The sequence below is a fragment of the Bacillus rossius genome (genome assembly GCF_032445375.1).
Source record: "Bacillus rossius redtenbacheri isolate Brsri chromosome 4 unlocalized genomic scaffold, Brsri_v3 Brsri_v3_scf4_2, whole genome shotgun sequence".
In the NCBI taxonomy this organism is placed as follows: domain Eukaryota; kingdom Metazoa; phylum Arthropoda; class Insecta; order Phasmatodea; family Bacillidae; genus Bacillus; species Bacillus rossius.
Genome location: NW_026962011.1, coordinates 28,612,121 through 28,633,506, shown reverse-complemented (window position 1 = coordinate 28,633,506; position 21,386 = coordinate 28,612,121). Strand labels below are relative to the sequence as shown.

Sequence of the window (21,386 nt, the reverse complement as noted above, 5' to 3'; positions counted from 1 at the left end):
AAGGGTAATTTTGAAAAGAAAAAAAAAAAACATTTTAAGTAAAATGAGGGACTGGTACAATTTTACCCTGAGGGGTACAAAGTTACCCCAAATGACTGTATGAATACTTCTACATGTGAGGACGATACATTAATAAAAAAAAAAATCTTCAGAATATTTCGGTCCAGTACATACATTGGTAACCTCGCAGCACGTGCCGCTGCGGCTAGCTGAAATTTACCAGAAGGAAAGGATGACAGTCTTCCGGCCTAAAGTTGTCAGAATACCCATGAAGATATGAACATTGTGAGTTGAAATAAAGACAGCTGTACATTAATATGAGTATATGGAAAGTGATTATCTCCTTCTTTATCATTATTTAAAACTACCTATCTTCGTTACTTAAAAACGTCGGCAATATAACTTCTGAATACACTACTAATCAGCAAAGTTTTCAGTCCAAAATGGTGGATGGTTTATTCAGCTTTTTCTTACTATCGATAAGGTTCATTCTACTACAGGTTGTTCTTCCCAAACTGTCGTAGAATTAACCTTTCTATCAATCACGGTCATATAGATAGGTTTGTCTGCCAGATTACCGCTCCCAAATACATTTAGTTTTAATTTAGGTTAGGAAAAAAATTAGCTTTATTCTCCGTTAACTTTCTGAAATTCGCGGCGGCCTGCAAACTAACGGCGCTAATAACAGACGAGCCCATCATTATCATTTTGTTTAATGGGAGTTTTGTATAAAAGTGGGTATATTTTTTAAAACTGTTTTGTTTTAAACGTGGAGTAAAGTTTAAGACCTTTCGTTTCTTTGGAAACTCTGTAATCGTTTAATGCATAGCAATAACCTGTAAATATGCTAATATTATAACCATGCTATCGATACAGCATCGCACCAACGTAGTAAACATCCAATAGTGCACTGACACATTCTCATCTGTGATAATGTTTTACCAAGCAGAAAAATTATAGTGAACAATGTGAGGTTATGTGTTTATTTCAGACTTTTTATTTTCTAATACTGTGCGTAATTTTTATATACATGTAGATAAGTATAAAGTATTGAGTTGTTTAATAATTTTTAGGGTACAAAATCACATAGACCGATCAAATGAAGAATGACCGAATGACTTTCAGTATTGTAAAGTAGACGTTTTTATTTTTATTTACCTTGTACGTTAAGTTGTAAAGTGTAAGAAATTTAATTTTAACCCGTTTATTAAGTTTGCTAATAGGTATTAAAGACTGTTATTTATTATTTAGACAGTGTTTTAGTTAATCTGATTGTTAAAACGTTCAACTCTAATATTTTTTATAAATTTAATATTAAAATAATATTTTGCAGATGCAAATGGTTTAGTGTAAATTTCGGTAAGTTTAGATAGATAGTGGCTTCTTTGTGGAAAATATCTGAAAATGGTGTTTTTAAGTATTATAAATACTTGCTTGGTTGTTCTGTAAAGGTGAGTTTTTAAATTCGCACTGGATTATGAAATACTCTGTAGTAGAGAGGGGGATAGTTATATAATAGCATAGGTAAAGAGAACATTTTTCAAACAAACTCCACAAAAGCAAATTTTCTTTTAACATATTCATTAGCTACACAGTTGGTACACTAGCTAACAACAATCCATGACACATTGACAGCCAAAACAAAAAAAAAAAAAACAAAAAAAAGTGTTCATTGAATAGGTCATGATTGAAAGAAGTCAAACTTTTGTGGTTTATCATTCTCTGTAAAGAGTGAAGTTGGTCCAATGGTAAAATGTTAGAGCAACAGTCTAGAGGACTCAAGTTTGAATCTTAGTGCAATCGCCCTGATGTAATATTTCCATTGTTTTTTTTTAAAACCACTATGGGCAAATGCTGTGATGTTTCTCTACTGTAGGCCATAGGGTTTAGTTTCCAGTCTTCTTCTGCTATGGTGTATGTCTTTCTTTAATGACTGCTGTCGACGAGACTATAGTACGTTAAACATACTCTTTTACTATTCCATATCCAACAATATGGAGCCATATTGTTGTGTCTGCCTTTATGCCTGTGCTGGGAACCTTCGAAGTGAGTGAAACACTATGTTTTTATTCCCTTTTGTTAATATATCTCAATATCCCAGAACAGCAACATTCAAAACAAAGTTGCAAGAAAGTTTGAAGTGTTGAATTTTTACAAAATTGACTGGTTAATAAAGGTATTCACTTCCTGCCTGGGACAACTAAGAATGCAATTATAAGTAATGGAAAATTGTAGGAAACAATTCACAAAACCTATTACTACCAGTTGTGATTGTTAACTAGTTTGAAATAAATATTTTTTTACTTAATATAATATTTAATATTGAAAATTTTAATGTGTAGTAAAGAGTTAAGCATTTTGAGAAGATGGTAGAGTTCAGGAAGTTTATCTCTGAGTGGTTTCATTTTCATTGTATTATATTTACTTAGACTAATAACAGTAGGTTCATTGATTAAGATAATATTATATTTGAAAGAATTTTGGGCAACCTTTTGCCAGTAAAAACAAATTTGTTTACAAAGCATTCTCCTGTGCCATGTTTGAAACACTTTTTGCAGCAAGTTAACAAACCTGCTTTGATGTGATGACTGAGAACGGGAAAGCAGGTTTTGGGAACTACCTATGTTCTCTTTTGAAATGGGAAATCCCCTTCTCTCATTGCAAAGGGAATTCCCATTTTTTTTTCATTTGACAGTGGTACTTGCCCAAATTGGTTTCAGTTTGTTTGATGTACAAGTACATAGGCTGAGTGAGCAGAGGATTCTCAAAAATCTATTTTTTCACTTTAACGCAATATGAAACTATATTGTGGATGATTTTTTGTGTCTCGTCTTTTTAGCGTGATGGATTTGGCTTGCACGCTCGGCTCCCAATGTCGGAATATTTGCGCAGCTAAGTTTCTCTGTGGCTGTGACCGCTCTCTCGGCAAGGAGATGTCATCTGGGATGGCCCCGCCAGCACTCAACTCCGGGCTCGTAGCTGAGGACTCCCAGGTCAGCCTCCACGTGGTGAGGACAGCCTTTCGTTTGCACGGCTCTCTGTCTCGTCACTCTCTTTCCAATGCCAGTAACTGCTATTAGCGCGGTCATCTGGGGCCAGATGCACCCAAAGAGCACAAAAGTTTTAGACACATGTTAATAAAAATGTTTTGGAAAGAACCAAAAAAACTTTTTTAAAAGGAATATTTGGGATAAGAATTTTGGAATTACATTATCTTGTTATATTTCAGTAATAGTAATAGCATCAATTCTGACTTCAAAGAAAATGCAACTGAAAGATGCCATCTTGGTTTTTAACCATTTTACCCATCAATATTTTTTACATGATAATATTAAAAATGTTAGCTCTGTTTGACCATTGTACATAGTAATAAATTGAATGCCTCATTATTAGTGACAGACGGATACAAATAGCTTCTCGTGTGAAATAATAATTGGTGTTAAGAAATTATCATTCTTGTATTTCAGAATGGAGACAACTGTAATTATATTATTAAAATAAACTACTTTATTGTCTCAGAAAACTCAACAAATATTAAAATTGAGAAGAAAAAATTAAAACTTGTAATATAATTGATTGTATGTAAAATAATAATTGTAATGTTAACAGGGTTAGGTAGTGTCGCTCTGCACTGCAGTCTGAGCGTGAGAGCAGACATAGCACCACAACACATTTATTTGTCTTGAGTTATCAGATTTGTTGTTGAACTGATCACATGCCTGTGTACAAATATTTTTAATGGTATTACTTAGTACCCAACAAAACTTGAGAATATAATGAATTTACCAAAACATTTAAGGGCTATTTTCACTTTAAAATTTTCAAACCAAAAACATAATTGAGTTACAAACATATTTTTTGGCTGGAAACATGGAAATGCAACAAAAAATCAGTTTTTAGATTTTTAGATTAGATGTTTGTTCACAATTGGGCTTTCACCCAGTGGCAAGAAAGAATTTCACTTCCTCCGCGTGCCCCCCCCCCCCCCCCTTTTTTTTTCCCCCCAATTTCTCCACAGATCCCTTGCATCTCTCACCCATAGCATTCCTTCATCCAGCCCATTCCACTCTGTCCTCCCAAGGAAAGCATTCCTACCTCTTTCCATTTGCCTCCATTTTCTCTGGAGTTTGAGCATATTTAGTCTAAACTCAACTCGGATTACAAAAATGTAATCCTTTAATACATTAAATTCGATGAATGTAAATTATTTAGCTAGAATTTAGTACCAAAATGTATTGGAAACTATTTTGCAACTCTTATTAGTAACTAATTTTTACTTTACTACATTGGAACATTTTACAAACGCACATGTACTAGCTGAGTTGTTTTTGTTATTCCCAGTAGTTTGACATGCTTATTACAATTACGTATATTGTAAAAGTGCATCAGTATCAGTCAAAATGACTGTTTAGGTGAAGTATCATTGAACAAGTAAGTGTCGTGTATTTATTGAAAAGTGTGCTATCTTTATGAATAAACGAAGTTCGTAAAAAATAAAAACAGTAACACAGAAATCTCGTATTTCAAAAACAAAATTGGCCTAAATATTAAACGTAAAATTTTGTCTCTATTCATAGATAATAAATGTATTTATCAGAATTATTGATATAGTTGCAATTAAATGTGATCAGTAGGTATATGGTCACTATAAACTGTATGATATTGTAAGTTAATTTTTTATGCATCGAAAATGTAATTTATTTATTTATTTATTTCAAGGTTGGACTTACAACTGTTTAAGCAGTATTTCTTGTTATTTCAAACAGTTTCAGCCAAAAAAGGTTGATTTTTGCATTTTTTATTACCCAATGTAAACATAGGATTGAATGAATAAATTTGTTAGTTAATGCTGTCACACTAATTAGTTATAAATATTTAGGGATTTTAATTTTTTTTATTTTTTTTTTCCAGGAATTCCATTCAGATGCAAAATATTTTTTGATAACTGTTGTTGAGCCCCAGTAAATATTAGAATATGATCATGTCTTTGAAACCGCATTACAATGACAAGTCTAGCTCGAATATGTTTGATGTTAATAATAAATATTTGCATAAAAAGTTCAAGAAGATGGCAGAAACTGTTCCTGTCACGGAGAAATGTAGTACTCAGGATGAAACTGAAACCACCAGAGAAACCATTGTGAGTATCGGAAAGAAAGTTGCTAGTAGTGTGTCAATTAACGGTCAAAGCATCATCGGAGCCGTGCCTAGTGATTTAGAGGTAGCACACAACTGCAACAGAACATTAACCTCAAATGAGGAAACTGAGTTGACCGATGATGCAGCCAGTCAAGACAGAAATGTTTTTGTTCAATGTAAGTTTGGATGTACTAAAAATAGTGGTCCTGGTAAGTGCATGCATTACTATTCAGACAAACTTGGTGAAGCTCGAATTTACACTTTAGCGAATCAAAAAGTGGGCAATGATGGAGACAGCAGTTCAATGAACCCATTCAACTGTAAAAACAAAGCTTCAAACCGTGATGATGCCCATTCGTCAGTAGATTATTCATCACAGCAAGATGGTTTTAGAGAAGTGGAGACAAACAACAATCAAGACTGCTCCAAACAGATCTACAAACCCAAATTTAAAGCAGCTTTACATTACGAGGAAGGGGAAACGGAAAACAAGCATGAAACTAAGTCACCGTCGAGCCAGCTCTCCAACCACACAGCAGTCACGTCGCCAGCTTCCTCTTTGGACTCGGTCGCAGTGTTGAGCCACAGAAGTCCATCATCAGCAAGTTCAGAACATTCATCCTATCAGTTAGCCAAACCTGATAATGGTGAAGTAAATGTTGATGCTAACTATCCGGACAGTGTGTACAGAAGTAACCAGCGGGATCCGTCTCTCTGCAGGCAGTCTCCGTTCATTTCGATTCCCCCTCATTTCATGAAACCCCATTTCCCACCAGGTGCTTCCATGTTATTGCCAACCACAGACGATCACTCTCGCCATCAACTGCTGCTTTCAGCTCGACAGCCCTCGGACACAAAACTTTTGTTGCCGTTTAGGCACTTGGAAGGTGACTCTGCATGTTTGCATGGCAACCAACCTTTAAACTTGTGTGCTCCAGGTAGTGTGTATTCAAAAATTGAGACTGCATCCAGTGGAAGTGACGCGTACAACCGCAAACGATGTCTTACCCAAGAGCATCAAGGTGCTTCCAATTACAAATGCAAGAAAATGGTTTTGCAGGGAAATGCAAGTCTTGCATCGATTGAAAAAGTTGAGAAGGGGCAACTTCACAATGGGGAAAGTAGTAAATTGTTAGGTGGTCCCGAAAGGTTTACTATAAAAGACCTTTTGTTGAAAACAGGAGGAAGGATTCAGGCAGTTGAGGTAATGCAAGGCACCCTGAAAGAAGTGGCCCTCAGTGAAGTAAACGCAGATGCAGGGGAAGGCTTCATCGCAGACTTCAATGCCATGTCTCCAAACAAGTCGTCTTGCTACACTTGTGCATTTTGCAAGTCCGGTTTTGAAACGGCAGCGGCTTTGATCGTTCACCAGCAACTGTACTGCAGGCAGAAACACCAGTTGTACAGCAGTGACTTGCATCATGTTCTCGACAAAGACTCCAAGAGACCTTTCAATTCCTCGGACCGCATTTCAGTAAGTTTGAGCAAAGAGACGCGGCCACTGACGATGCAGGTCGGGAACACTCGCGCGACCTCACCGTCCCTGTCGTCTCCGGGCCCTGTCCTCGGCAACACCCTTCTGGTTGCCAAGGACGTGCGTCACACACAGAGCAGTTTGGACGAGCACACGATGAGCCTTTCCAAAAGACGTCGCCTTGATCCAGATTTGCGCAACTCTCAAGGGGCCAGATCCATGGGACCAATGCTCACAGTGACAGACATATCGGGCTCCATGTCCTCTGTGAGGAAGATGGACGAATCACTAATGGCTGCAACTCATCACGATTCACATCACTCGTTCGGAGAAGTGCAAATATTAGACGGTGCGGGCAGGACAATGTCTTTACTGGGCAATACATCAAGACCACTTGGGAGCGTGGCAGACGTATTTCTCAGACTTCCAAGCCACATGAGACCACATAGTTTTCCAATCCCTGGCAGCATGCCTGCCACAGCTGTCGAAGAAGATATTCCTCGATGTGTCATTGTGAATTCTGAATCACACTCGGCAGGTGCTGTCGTTCATATCGCACAGGATTCATCCAACACTTCGGCAAACCTGTCTCCTGGCAGCGTCATTAAGTGTTTACACGTTTCCGGTGGTAGCGTCACCATAGACGCGCGTCAGCGATCCAAGTCTTCCTCACCTGTGCGGAAGTCTTCACTGAATGTGTCGGGTGGTGGCATTTCAAACACTCCACCTCCGCCATTCTCATTTCCTTCTGAAATCCACGTGTCTCCTAATACTGCATCCACCACAAACTCGCATTCTCATGTGGCAAAACATCTTATGCCAGTGTTGTCAAACATTTCGTTGCCAAATTTATCCACTGCAAAAATACCCGTTCATACTCTGGGCCATCACTTGCCATTTATGCCGTATTTCTTGGGGCTGCCAGATTGTACAGTGGTCAGTTCTGTAAACCTCGCCGCGAGTGTTAGTTCTCAAACCACACCACAAGCTGCATCTTCGCATCGAATGTCTGGTGCATTCACTTCGCCAGACTCAAGTGGTGCACTCACCATAGTACATCAGGGTAAAAACATTCCTTACGTGCCAGGCATGCCGGGACCACAAACTTTACTAGTGAGCACCCCTGAGAAAATGTCTGGCAGGGATGAAAGGTTTTCAGAACCACTCGACTTGGCATTTTCCCCAAAAGAGGGTTCACTGCCATCTTTTTTGGTAAAACGTGGACAAATTGAGGATGTTTCAATCTCGAAATCAACCCCCAAGACGGAAGACAGCTCGACAGCACACAGAACGGAACGCCACACCGATAACGGTGGCTCATCGGAAAGTAAAAGATACGTCACGATCGAGCGGAAGGCGGCGGTGTTACATTCCCCTGAACGGCCGCAGGCCAAGCCACTGGCGGCAGTGGAACCGAGAATTGTGCAGATCACGACGACTAAAGCAGACGGTAAGCATCATGCAGCAACATCTCTCCCGATGCAAGGTACCTCGGTCATTCGTGGTTCAGACGGCAGCAGACCAGGAGTGTACGAGCCAACGTCCGGCCACAGAGGCTCCAGAAGCGGCAATCTGCCCAAGCAGAGCAGCCACGGGGACAAGAAGGAAGACTGTTCCGGCGGGCAGGAAGCAGCGAAGGAGGAGAAGGCGAGGGAAGGGAAGTTCCACCGACCGACGTCGCTCCCGCTGAAGCCCGAGGCGTTCGTGCCACGGAGGCAGTTCCAGCTGGGCTCGACGCCCAATGGCAGCGTGGTACTGCAGGCGAGCCCTGAGACACCGCGTTCGCGCAAGTCCTTTGGCCAGTTGCACCTGCAGGGTAACGTGTTCACCTTCCTCAACCTGAAGATCTCGACACGGCCGTTCTTCTGCATCCTGACGCGCACGCAGCCCATGTACGTGATGCAGACCCCGGACAACCCCAAGCTGTCCATGTACTCCAACTGGCAGGTGAGTTACTTCTTGTCCGCCCTGTGGTAGCGTGTTGTATCGTGACCTCGTGACTTCTTATCGTCCTGATCATTTACCTTTTTTTATATTTTAACTGTGATTTAAATTGTACGGTAAACTGAATTCTTGCCATGCTTCATAAACCAACTAACCGAAAATGGTTAACTATAGTCAATAAAGTTCACCTTTACCTCACAAATGATCTTGTGCAGCATACCTGAAATAATAAGTTATGCTCCAATATGATGCTGATAATGATAATGATTTTGTGTGTATGCTTATAGTATTTCTAGGATTATAATAACTACACATCCAGATAAACATGCAAATTTTTTTTGTATATTTTGAATGTTATGTCTTTTATATTATTAAATTCTGAACAAATGTTCAGCTTTTTTATTTGTTCGTGTAGAGTGCAGTTTCTTCATTACATTTGGATTGAGAGTAGAACTATTTTGAAAGCCCAAGCCTCAGTGTATAATAACACCCATGGTTCAAAAAAATTTAAAAATTAAATTTACTTTTAGTTATTTGTAGAAGAAAAAAATAGTTTACGATACATACAAACCAACACTTATGTTTCTGATAATGGTAGTCTTAAACCAACAATAGACTATAGTATTCCATGCATTAGTTGTTTATTTTTTTATTTGCAAATTCAATAGTTTTACATGGTCTTTGTGGCATTGTCATAATACAAATGTGCATTTATGTTGAAAATGAAGTTTTCCCTTGTGAATCTTGATGAATCACAATTATAAATACAGTGCAGTATTGATCATCTGAACTAATATGTAACTGGGTTTGTTCTGATAAATGATATTTAGGATAATTGTCAGTTTCGGAAAAAAACAAAAACATTCTAGTGTTATATTAGCACAGTGAAACAAATAAACAGTGATAATAAAGACATATATGTACGTATGTACGTTGTACTACAATGCTGACACATGAACTAATTTGTAAGCAAACTGCAGTACACAAAGGAACACAAACACAGGAACAACAAAACAAAGAATCAATTATGTAAAGAATAACGTTATTAAAGAAATCTGCATAAAATTTAAAGTACTGTAGATCTACATATATTTTAAGAAAAACTTTTGAATGTTTCACATAAACCATTTTTGAGCTACATTGATTTGTTTCATTAATAATAATTGAACGACCCTCGTACTAACAAAGAAATTTCAGAAAATATATAAAAAATGTTTTTATTTTTTTATGCACTAAGCAGCACATGGTTTTAATTAGCCTTTGAGGAAAAATTTTTTTTTTGTCTTTCTCCTTTTCCCCTCCCTTTCTCCACCCCTTTCACACCCACTCCCAATATGCATGTGTGCACACATACCGTACACAATGCTAGGGTGTTCCTTACTGCATTCTTGTTTCAGTGGACAGTTTTTTTTTTGTGTAAACTCTTGTGTACAAGTTCACCCTGGAGACTCTACAGTGCTTCACACGTCCGTCTCGTGTCTCAGATAAAGAAGACGGCGTGCCCAAACCCGCTGGGCCTGAGCACCGGTGAGGCATTGTCGCTGTACGACTCGCGCAACCGCGACGGCACCTACACGACGGCACGGCCGTACGACAAGGAGGCGATGGTCTACACGCACTCGTCCTATTGGCTCTCCAGAGCGGACAAGGGCGGGGCCGCGCGCCCCGATTGGGAGAAGTCTGCGGGCGCCAGCAAGCGCAGGGAAGAGCACTCAAAGACAGCGGAGTCTGAGGTACGTGCGCGCCCTGACGCTCGCACGTCTCGGTGTCTTATTTGAAGGGGTAATGTGTGGTGAAAGGGAAGTATTCGAGTGTTGGGTTGAAATGACAAGTGAGGTAGGGACCAAATGTGACGTGCGAGATCCTGGGCACAACTATACGTGCCGGAGGCAGGGCTAACTCGTGCGAGGTGAGCGGGGAAGTGGATGGAGCACCCACAGAGAAGCAGACTGGCTCGAACTTGGTTCAGACACTGAGCCAGTAAGGATACATACTTAGTATCGGAGCAACAGAATCCTATACAGCCTAGTCACAAGGGTAAATGTTTGGATGGTAATGCGTAACAACCCATGCTACTGCCCTTCCCACTTTCTAAATATGTTTATTAAAGATTTATTCTTGTATTATAATCAGAGATGATATATGGTTAGTTTTTAATGATTTGATTTAAATACCAGCTTCTTTTTTTTTTTCATGAAGTATTTAGGCATTTTCAACATGTTTAGTGATCATGATTTACGTGAGTTAATGTTGTAAAGTATTTCTAAATGGTTTTTACTTTCATTTAACTATGTGCGTCATTTTTAAGTTGCTGTTGCCTGTTTTTAACAGGTTGGTTAAGAATGATAATATCATCAGTATGAAAAACTAAGTCACTATGACCTGGAAGCTATATAGCCAGCTGATCCAGCTGAATGGAAAAAAATACTCGTAAAAGCGGGGGAAGGCAGGGTTTTACAATGATACATGCTGTGTGAAGCTTACAGGTTAAAAAACTACTCTGATAAAGTGATATGGCACTCAGACATTTACCGCAGAAATAAATAATTTGTATGCAGAAGAAACTTAAGCAAGGGTTTCAAAAGTATTCATATATCTGCAAGCCAATTGTAGCTGTGGAGTCCACATGTTTCTCCTACTATCAAGATGGCATCAGGTTTCATATTTACATTAGTTCTTAAAACATTTTAAGATTTCAGTTGTTTGTTAGATCAAAAATAATTATACAAGTTATGTAAAAATAAAATTTATGAATGATTTTGTTTTATTGAACATTTTGAGATGAGTGCTTTTGGATGTTGGTATAAAAAAAAACTTTCCTTGCATATGGTATCATCTACAGTATCAGAATGCTGGTTTATTCAGTACTTTAGGCAGAATATTATGAAAGGAAAATTGTTCTTATGTTACTAGTATGGAGTGATGCAATGAGGTAAACTCAAAGGCCAGAACCTCTACATGCAATCTTTTATTTTATTGCTTGGCTATAGCAGTACATTTCCACTTGTTTTCTACACATCCTCTTTATCTATGGTTTCATTAGAGGTTTTTGTGTAAGAAGTTTAAAAAAACCTGTTTTATTTTGTTATTAAACAGAGAGTTTTTTTTCCTGTGTCTTGAAGTTGCTGTGATACTTTTTAGAGAATCATCTTTAAGGCAGTTAAGGGTACAGCTATTTAAAGAATCAACTGGGAGACTTTAATATTGTTTCCTAAATTTCACTGTTGTGCATAGTCGTTTAATAAACTGGAGGAAACTGTTAGACTTGAAGACAAGATGTTAATTTCCAACCAGGAATAGGCGGAGCTCAAATGCTTCTGTTCTTCATGATAAATGCATATGTGGAAAATAACGTGTTTCTTAGAATTATCCACACACACATTTTATCTTAGGTGATAGATAACATCACTAAAGATAACATTTATCAGACTGTAGTATTTTGGTCTTTGAAAAAGATGTTTGAAGTTGATAATTTGTAGGCACTGCAAGCCATGCAAGATTACAATTGATGATACCTTTTTTATTACTCTGACTTATTGAGTCAGCATTGTGCTAGGTCTGGCAATAAGTCATTGATTGCCGTATAAGCGTATCTCTAGCACTTTCCTAAGTAAAATGTGTAGCTAATATAGATCCAACCAAGTAATTTAATTTTTATTTAGTCATGATGTGGGCTACCTGAAAATAAAGCTATCCTACTTGTCTAGATACCCGTCATTTTCTAAAGTTTGATCGCGTCACCATTATCCGGAAGCCACCGAGGAAACTACTATATCAAAGTATTTTCTGAAAATCTTAAAATTATAGAAAAATTCTCATCTATTTTATGTATTAGTTTTATTTGGTGTCATGTTTATTTTATAGCCTTTTTTATATATTTATGTCAAGGTTATATGGATGGTGTTCAAATTATGTTTCTAGTTGTACTATAAATGTAACACTTTTTATATTTTACCAAATGTTACTATTTATAGGATGTATAAACTCCTTTAGAAAGTCCCAGTGTTTAAAACACAAAATACAGCTAAAATAAAAAAATAAACATTTTGAACTATGTGGTGGCTTTTATCAGAAGTAAAACAGTTCCTAGATAACTTACAAAAAGTTGCTGAATGGAGAATAAAGTTGGGACTCCCAATCTCTAATAAACAACTGTGGAGGAAACTTGTATTGTACTTTTGTTTTTAGGTCTTACCTTGCTCACCATGTTTTATTTGGTTTATATACTATTTCTTTCTTGTTTCACTAATATGTACATAATTTTAAGTAGTGCTGAAAAGTTATTCACCGGATATTTATCAAGGGTTGTTTTATAACTGTATAATTTGAGTAATTTTTAATTAAAATGCAGTATCATAATAATTGCATCATGGTCCCAAGAAATAATTATTTAATTTCTTCTACTGTAGTGTAATGCTTATGACTTAACCTCTTTAGTCATTTCCTAAAGATTTATTACTTGAAATATGTAACTAGCACAAACAAAAAAACCAAGCTTGTTGATTGAGTAAGGCTATCATGTCCTGGACGAATGATAATACAGTGTTCCAGAAATCAAAAGGTCTCGCAGAGATATTGCTCATAGATCTTCCCAGTTAAAGATGGTATTGAGAAGGTAATTTTCTTTGACTAGTTTAGTAAAGCTGTACAGATACAAGAAGTGTGTACAGTTGCTAACAAGAAACTTTGTGATTTTATCCTCCATTGTCCTGTTGGAAAAATGTTGAGAAATGATTTTAATTAAAGCACACTGCACATGTTCATAGCATGTATGTAGAATAGCTGTGTGCATGATAATAAGATTGTAGTGGAAAAGGTGGAACATTCATGAAACTAAGCTATCTCTAGTCTGACTGCCATGTCCTGAGTTATCTCCAAGCATTTGGGTAGGTGTGTAGAATAGCCTCTCAAACCTCTAATTCATTTGCTAACTGCACTACACGACAACGTCTGGCATTCAACAAGAACATAAATCCTCTTGTATTGTGAACATTGGCTGTACCCTTACCCAGCATTTTGACTGGCTGTGTCGCGTAGTCGCAGTTGGACTCTCGTGCCAGTGTGGTGTGGGTAGGGTACGGTGGTCCTGAGCTCGTTCGACTTCTGTTTTTCAAGGCGTCGTCTGGGGAGCCACCGCCCAGGAAAGCCAAGATATTTGGTCGAGGGTTCGAGTCGAGGGATGACTACACATACGTCAAGGGAAGAGGTAATGGAGTTGTGGTGCTGTTAGTTGTTGCTGGCCATAAACATGAATCATAAGGAAACGTAATTCAAGTATTTTACTTACTAATTTAAATATTTGGACATCCCTCCATTTAAAAATTTGGGGGGACATTTAAAATCTATTTTTAAATAGCTGTATTTTATTCATAGGAAAGTTGGTGTGATCAAAAAGTATCTAAACTCTAAAGTTGTCTCTAGAATGTTTAGACACGAAAATAGTGAGCACTTCTTGCTTGTATCTCATAGTGTGTTAGGCCGGCCACACACGCTCTGGTTTTCCTCAGAGGTCTGCCTCAAGGCAGGCCTGAAATGGGGGTGCACCCACACGTTAGGGTCTACTAGAGTTACTTGAGGCGTATGTGTCAGTATTATACCTGCAATTGTGGCGTAAACAGACGATGTATCGCTGTCGTTGGATTGCTAATAGCAACTGGAAAAATGAAGACACAGAATGTGAGCTGAGATTCGCGCCAAAAGATTGGCATAATTACTTAAAGGATGGACGAAGATACATACCTTTAAACTCCTGTAGCTTGTGGCACCAATAATTGGGAAATAGGACATCCAATAGGAAATCCAACAGATGGAAATACCACAATGTCAGCTCATAAACTTTGTCTGCACCACTTCCACTTTTCTTCTAATTATTCACTTTTTTCGCTTCTTTGCGGATATTGCTTCTAAAATTATTATTTTTTTTGTAATTACCTACTACATCTTTGTTGGCAGTAGGCTCTATTACTTTCATTTTTTCCACTAATCGTCCGTATGCAGCCCCGACTTTCCGCGATCATGATATTCTTTCGCTTTACTTGCCGTGAGCAAGGAGAATCATTGTACAGATTAATAAATTCCTCCAATACTTTGTGTGTTCGAGAAGACATGGTTACCACAGTTCTGTACCTTGAGGCAGACCTCTGAGGAAAACCGGAACGTGTGTGGCCAGCCTTAGATTTCGGAAATCTGTCAACTTCATGTTATTGTCTGTAAAAATAATTTGATGTTTCCCTGTTACAATTTTTTTTGTGTGGTAAAATAATTTTTATTTATAAGAAAATAGTTTTAATGGATAATGTTTGTCTTCAAATTGTGAAAATTAAGAATTTAGTTTATGTTTCAATGTTTGCCACTTTTGCTCAAAATTATTTGTGAGTGTGTGGAAATCTAGGTTTACTTAGACCATTCCTTATCACATCATCAAAACTCAAACTGTTTGCTAATATAAACTGGGGTCATAGTGTTTTAAGAAGGGGGAAATATTAAGGATGGGAACAAGGATTAAAGGTTGGGCAAAAAAAAATTGGTCCAGTAGTTTTCTTCTGCGGCTTTTCAAAGCCATGCAGTTTTGATCGTAATCTTCCATCCTTGACGTGTGTGTCCTCAGGCCGCGGGCGGTACGTGTGCAACGACTGTGGCATCCGCTGCTTGAAGCCGTCCATGCTGCGCAACCACATACGCACACACACCAACATCCGACCCTACGTCTGCCGGCACTGCAACTTCAGGTGGGCTCGCCCGTCCACGAGTACTGTCTCGAGCTGCCTGGTGCTTGATCGCTGCCTCTGCCTGTGGTGCCAGTTGATGTCAGTGCTCAGAGTTGGTAGTGCGTACTACTGTCCTCTAAAATTCGATTTTTCGAACTCATCAATCCAGAAAAGAGTCACTGTGGTTTGCTTGAGGTAACCAATGCCACTATCATGGTGGCTGCCTTGTCGTAGCACTTGCCCTTCTGTCCTCTAGGGCTCGTGTCATACCGGTCACGTGATGAGCACTATTACACCAGCGTTCAGTTCACCAGCGTCATTCCATGATGTTCACCTTTTTATCCTGATGGAAATAAATGGTCTTCGCATACTCTTACAAATTGTGTATTCTTAATTATTTTGTTATTTTAATAATAAAATTCAGTAGTCAGGATTGCATGTAAATCACTGGTCAAGAAAAGAAAGTGATGCTTATTTGGAACAGAGTATGTAGTTGTAATGTTTATAATATTATAATACATAGACAGTAATAAAGTGATTGACGGTTGGTTGTTTTGTGGGTAAGCTTCAAGACGAAGGGCAACCTGACGAAGCACATGAAGTCGAAAGCGCACTACAAGAAGTGTGTGAAGCTGAGCATCTTCCCCGTGCCGACGGTGGTGGATGACAGCTACATAGACGAGGAGTGCTTCGCCCAGCAGGTAATGCTGTCCTCGCGCTCCACTTACTTAGTCTTGTGTCTCAGGGATGGATAGCAAAACATTCAGTCATAAACAACTTTGAAGTACTTAATAAAAATATCTATTGATTAAAAGTTGATGGTTAATTACGTTGTCAGCAAATGAAATATGTTTCAAAATTTTAGTTTTTTAAGAAACTATAAATATCAACACTATACACTGCATGTGTAAAAAAATATATATATACTATAACATGTCCAGTATAGAAGAACTATAATCAGGAGTGCGAATAATGGTTTAAAATATATTATTTCTGGTAAGTATTACATGTTTCATATTTAGTAGTGGTGCACCGATGCGGATACCGATGAATCGTAATCTGCGATTATGGGTACTTACCGATTAATCGTAATCGGCTATTATCTTAACGATTACTTTGCCAATTATTTACATCCCGGCGTAATTAAGTAGGTTTTTACCGTGTAATATTTTGTTACACATTTTAGATGAAATACGGTAATATTTGTATATATTACAAAATTCATCTAACTCCGTCATATCATAATTACAGATATTTCGTTAAGTTTAATAAATCTCATTGCCTCGAACAATAAAAAAGACATTTTTCCTACACGTTTATTTACGTTTCGTCTTTTTATTAGTGGCCTTGTACATTACCTATAGCCAGAGACGTAAAATATATGGCACGCAATCAAAATACCACAAACAGTTGCAGTGGATTCTATGACAATCGATCTTTTCGAGTCGTAGTAGCGGTTCAAAATCGTGGTCCCGATACCTTCTAGTTTTTATCACTGCGTTTTACAAACTCGTTATGGGCGTCTTTGGTAACATTATCCGTTTGTTATTTGTATGACGTGAAAAGTGAAAAAGTATTTATAATTTTATATATTCAGTCAACATAAATAAAATCACATGTGCTAGTATTGGTTTTTAGTCATTTCTATATAATTATAGTGAGATGGCGAGTAGGAAGAAAAAAAGTGAAGTGTGGAAACATTTTTCTATAAACTCAAGTGAACAATATAAAGCAACATGTTTACATTGTTAAACGGTAATTTCTTGATGCAACCTTATGTGATAGTCAATAATAATGCTAGTTTTCCACAACAAAAACTTACCCATTGTAAATTACAATTATTAGACTGTAGTTCAAGTTGCTTACAATAACAAATATAAATAGAAGTTAAATTAATTTACACTTTGCAATGACTTAATAGTGTATTTTATATATTTTATACTGTTATTATAACTGTATTCTCGATTTTACCTAATCTTGTTATTAAATTCACATGGGAATAAAAAGTTTTGTGTGCATTATTACTAGTGGTGTGAAAAAATGGTGTAACCATTTTTACGCGAAAAAACACGAAATAACGCGATAATTGGACTTAAAAACGACATAAAACGAAAATACGTTTTTTAAACTACTAAATCTGAAAAACAATATACATCGTAAATCAGCTATATCGGTGAACATGTTTTGACGTTGTAAAATACTATACAATATATACATTCTTTTATTTTTATGAATGCACTAATTTCTTAGCATTTTTAACATTGATAAATGGTTAAATATTACATTCACTGAGGTAACAACATAAATATTATTCCGTTCTAACGTTCGCTTTGTTTTAGCAGAATCGCCAACATACGAGAACACATAACTTCATGAACGCGACTTAAAACTAATTTCAAAAAGTTAAATATTAAGTCAATTTCCAACTAATTTCGCGCGAGTTAATATACGTTTAGTTTCTTCAAAACGTAACACAATTTCATTGTAATTTTATTTTACCAGCACTTATAGATACTGGTATTTTTATTACAATTTTGGCTTGGTAACGTTGGCTACGCGTAAATACTGGCAGTCCTTTGTCACGTACACACACGTTGCTGCTTCAAAACAATGCCGAAATTAAAGCCTACTGCCGAGTCCCGAGCAAAATAATTTAAATGTGAGGGTTTATATGCTTCTAACAAGATCTTATTTGCAAGTGGTGCAATTGTAGAGTTGACCACGAAAGGCGCGACACTGTTGTAAAACGTCAACAGTAAACACCACGTTAAAGTTAGGTTAGGAAGTGCAGCTGGTGTCAGCAGCAAACGTTTAGCCACGATGGAAGAAGTGACTACTGTTGCCAAAAAAATGAGAGAAGACAGAAAAGTTTATCATTAAAACTACACAGGCGTTTATCTCTGCAAATATACCACTTGAGAAATTGTTTTTAAAAGAGATTAAATGTGTATAGTGGTGAAACTATGTAAATTTATTGACTAGTCATAAAGTTAATAGTCCATTTAAAACAGTTTAAAGTGTTTCCGATAGCATTACAGTGTACATGGTTACAAATTTAAAAATACGTATATTTTTATCCTTATTTTCTGCTGCAAATTCCTATAAAAACACAAAACACCGAAATTGTTGATTTTGGAAACGAAAGTGGCTAAATTATAAAACCATAATTTCACACCCCTAATTATTACACTTAATAAAATTTCTTCATTATAATCGGTAACTGAATCGGTATCTGCCGATTATTGCTCTCATAATCGGTAATCGAATCGGTAATCGGTAAAGTCATATCGGTGCACCACTAATATTTAGTACATAAGACACACTGAACAATCAAATGAACACAACTGTTCAGCACGTGTGAAGGAACCCTGCACTAGGGACAGGACTGGCTGGTGGGTGTGGTTGCTGTCCCGACAGACCGACTGTTGTTCCTGGATGGATGAAGTGTTATTGAGGTGCAGTGGGAAGTGTGGAGACAGAAATGTTTCGCAACAATGTTTCACGAAAACTTTGCATTAAAATTTGGCCTTTAAATTTTACTCACATTGTGTCCAAAGAAGTTTCACTTCAAAAAAAATTTTTGAATCCATGAAACACATATATGACCTTATTTATATGTGTTTCTATAATGTAGTAAGACTTTGATATGTAATAAAACTCAATTGACTTGTAAGTTTTTTATTATTTAGTATATTACTACATTTTCCATCCGCCATTCTGAATTCAAATACAAAGGAATCAAAAATATATTAAAAAAGGATATTATACATACAACTTTGTTTAGAGAGTCTTAGTTTGTAAAATACTGCATTCTAACCTAACACCATGGAAAAAAAGCTTGTTGTAGATTTTAGACAATGGAAACTTAACTAGTTATTAGGGATGGGTCGGTACCGGTTCTCAGTTGACGGTTCCTACAGTTCTCAGCATTTTAACCGGCACCGAGAACCGCAGTTAAATGTCGGTACCGGTACCGGTACCGGCAGTATAGCAAAATCCTTTACGAAAATAGTCCTTCACTACAACTTAACTGCAGCATGAAATGGCTCAACTCACGTCTTATCCACATATGAATTTTTTTTTGGACTTCTGTGGAATAATATTCATCTCTAACTATAAAATAAATTACTCGTGAAAATATTTAATGTTCTTGTCACATCTGTAAATAAATTACCGTTTTACAATCAAAATATAACAGTTTAAAGTGCCATAGATGTAGTTCATAGATGTGTGCAACTCTATAACGTGCCTCAGCAAAGATGTGAGAACAGAAAGACGCCATATTTGTTTCAATTTGTTTTTAAAAATAGGCAGTTAATTGAGTCGTTGACACGTAAGTAAGGGTGACTTTTGTATTGCAAATTCCACAGAATATTTGTTTAATAGAATTAATGATTGATTTAAAATTTTCCGTAATAATTTTCGGCATCATAAAATTTTATGCATTTTTTGTGCAGTCCTTGGGAGTGTAAGTTCACTGCATCTGCAGCCATCTAGCATAATGGCTAGTAACTTTCTCTTTTAAGTAAACGGTATTGTGGTGTATAGATGTGTAGATGTATTTTACTATTAGCTATTCAAAAAAATGCTTGTTGACACTTGTAAAGTATAATTATTCTGGCCAAATAGAGCAAATTGTGTAAGAAATGGCATCAGAAGTGTGGCAGTAATTTACTGTTGACTTGCAAACAAACTGAATTCAATTTAGGCAATAAGTTTGATGGACAATTTAATATTTTAATTCTTTGAAAGTTCACCATCATTGTATTTATTTCCATTATTGTAGTAACATTTTCTTTTTATTCCTATGTTTTAAAGGAGGGTGTATGTAGATTTCTTGAAGTAATTACTAGATTAATATAGTAAATTTTTGTTTTATTAAGTGTTCTCTATATTATTTCTAATTTTTTTTTTATTAATACGTATTACATTTTTAAGAGATTGGTGTGTTGACTGTGGCTTGATAACCATACTAAACCTTTTAATACGCTTTGATAGCCTCTTTAAAGACTGAAACATTATGCTAATGCATTTCTTTGTAAGCATATAATAAAAACATTGACAGACCAATACAAACAAATTATTATTTTCAGTGTTATAAACAGTAAATTGTTAAATATGTATGTCTGGATACAGGATTTTTAGTGCATTTTTTGTAGTCAAAACAATAAATAGTTTATTACTTAAAACACCTCATAAATAATGTGTGAATAATATTTATTTTATTTTTTAAGTCAGAACCAAGGACCGAGAACCGAGAACCGAGAACCGATTTTTAAGAACCGGTACCGAACCGAGAACTGGGAAAAAACAGGCATTGACCTATCACTACTAGTTATGTTGGCTGCTTTATTTGGAGTTACTCATTTCAGTAGCCATTTTCTTAGTGATAATTGTAAACAATGCTGAATGTTAATGAATCTGAAAATGCTGCAGTCACAGTTGGAATTTTCATAATTTTGAGAATAAATCTTAAGGTTGTAGTTTTTATTGAAAGAATGTGGATCGGGTGTTTACTACACTACACACCTCTCATGTTGGCTGTGCTGAAGGCTAGTCCCAACGTTCATGGCTGCAAAGAAAACTGAGTCGTACGGTGGACTCGTGTTTTGCAAAGTGCAGGGTGTGAGTGACTGTGCGTGAGGAGTGGCGGAGCCAGCAGTTGTGTCTGTCCGCAGCAGGCGGCCCAGCAGGGCGAGAGTGGCGACACTGACTCGGAGGAAAATGACGAAGACGAGGACGAGGATGAAGATGATAAAGGTAAGAGCAAGTGCATCATGAAAACATTGAATGGAACCTCCAAGAAGATATTGCTGTACAGTAGAACCCCATTGTAATGTTCCTGCTTATAATGTTTTTCTACTTATAATGTTATAATGTCATATTTTTTAAGTCCCTACATTTTTCCCATAAGGACAATGTATTTTTTCTACTGGTGCAGTTTCTGCTTATAGTGTTTGCTTTCTAAAATTCAATAAATTAAAAAAAAAAGTTTTAAATACTTAACTATACCAACACTCAACCCCATCTGTGAAGTTTAACATGTAAAAAAGTTTCATTTATACTGTACGTACTTTTAGTTTACAATCACTGCTATACCATAGATGTAGATTGTTCAACTA

General features: G+C 36.9%; 1 protein-coding gene across 12 annotated transcripts in view; it reads left to right on the top strand.

The window, feature by feature from the left end:
* The first annotated feature begins 786 nt into the window (after window positions 1–786).
* The window catches only part of LOC134542096 (uncharacterized), a 47,665-nt gene continuing 27,065 nt past the window's right edge, over window positions 787–21,386 (top strand). The window contains exons 1-8 of one of the 12 annotated variants that reach the window (XM_063386033.1): window positions 787–968; window positions 2,893–3,008; window positions 4,912–8,560; window positions 10,042–10,290; window positions 13,673–13,763; window positions 15,165–15,285; window positions 15,830–15,965; window positions 20,943–21,024. In XM_063386033.1, coding sequence (XP_063242103.1) covers window positions 4,976–8,560; window positions 10,042–10,290; window positions 13,673–13,763; window positions 15,165–15,285; window positions 15,830–15,965; window positions 20,943–21,024 — 4,264 coding nt within the window. In that variant the 5' untranslated portion in view covers window positions 787–968; window positions 2,893–3,008; window positions 4,912–4,975. The other 11 variants (XM_063386024.1, XM_063386032.1, XM_063386025.1 and 8 more) reach the window with 11 other exon arrangements.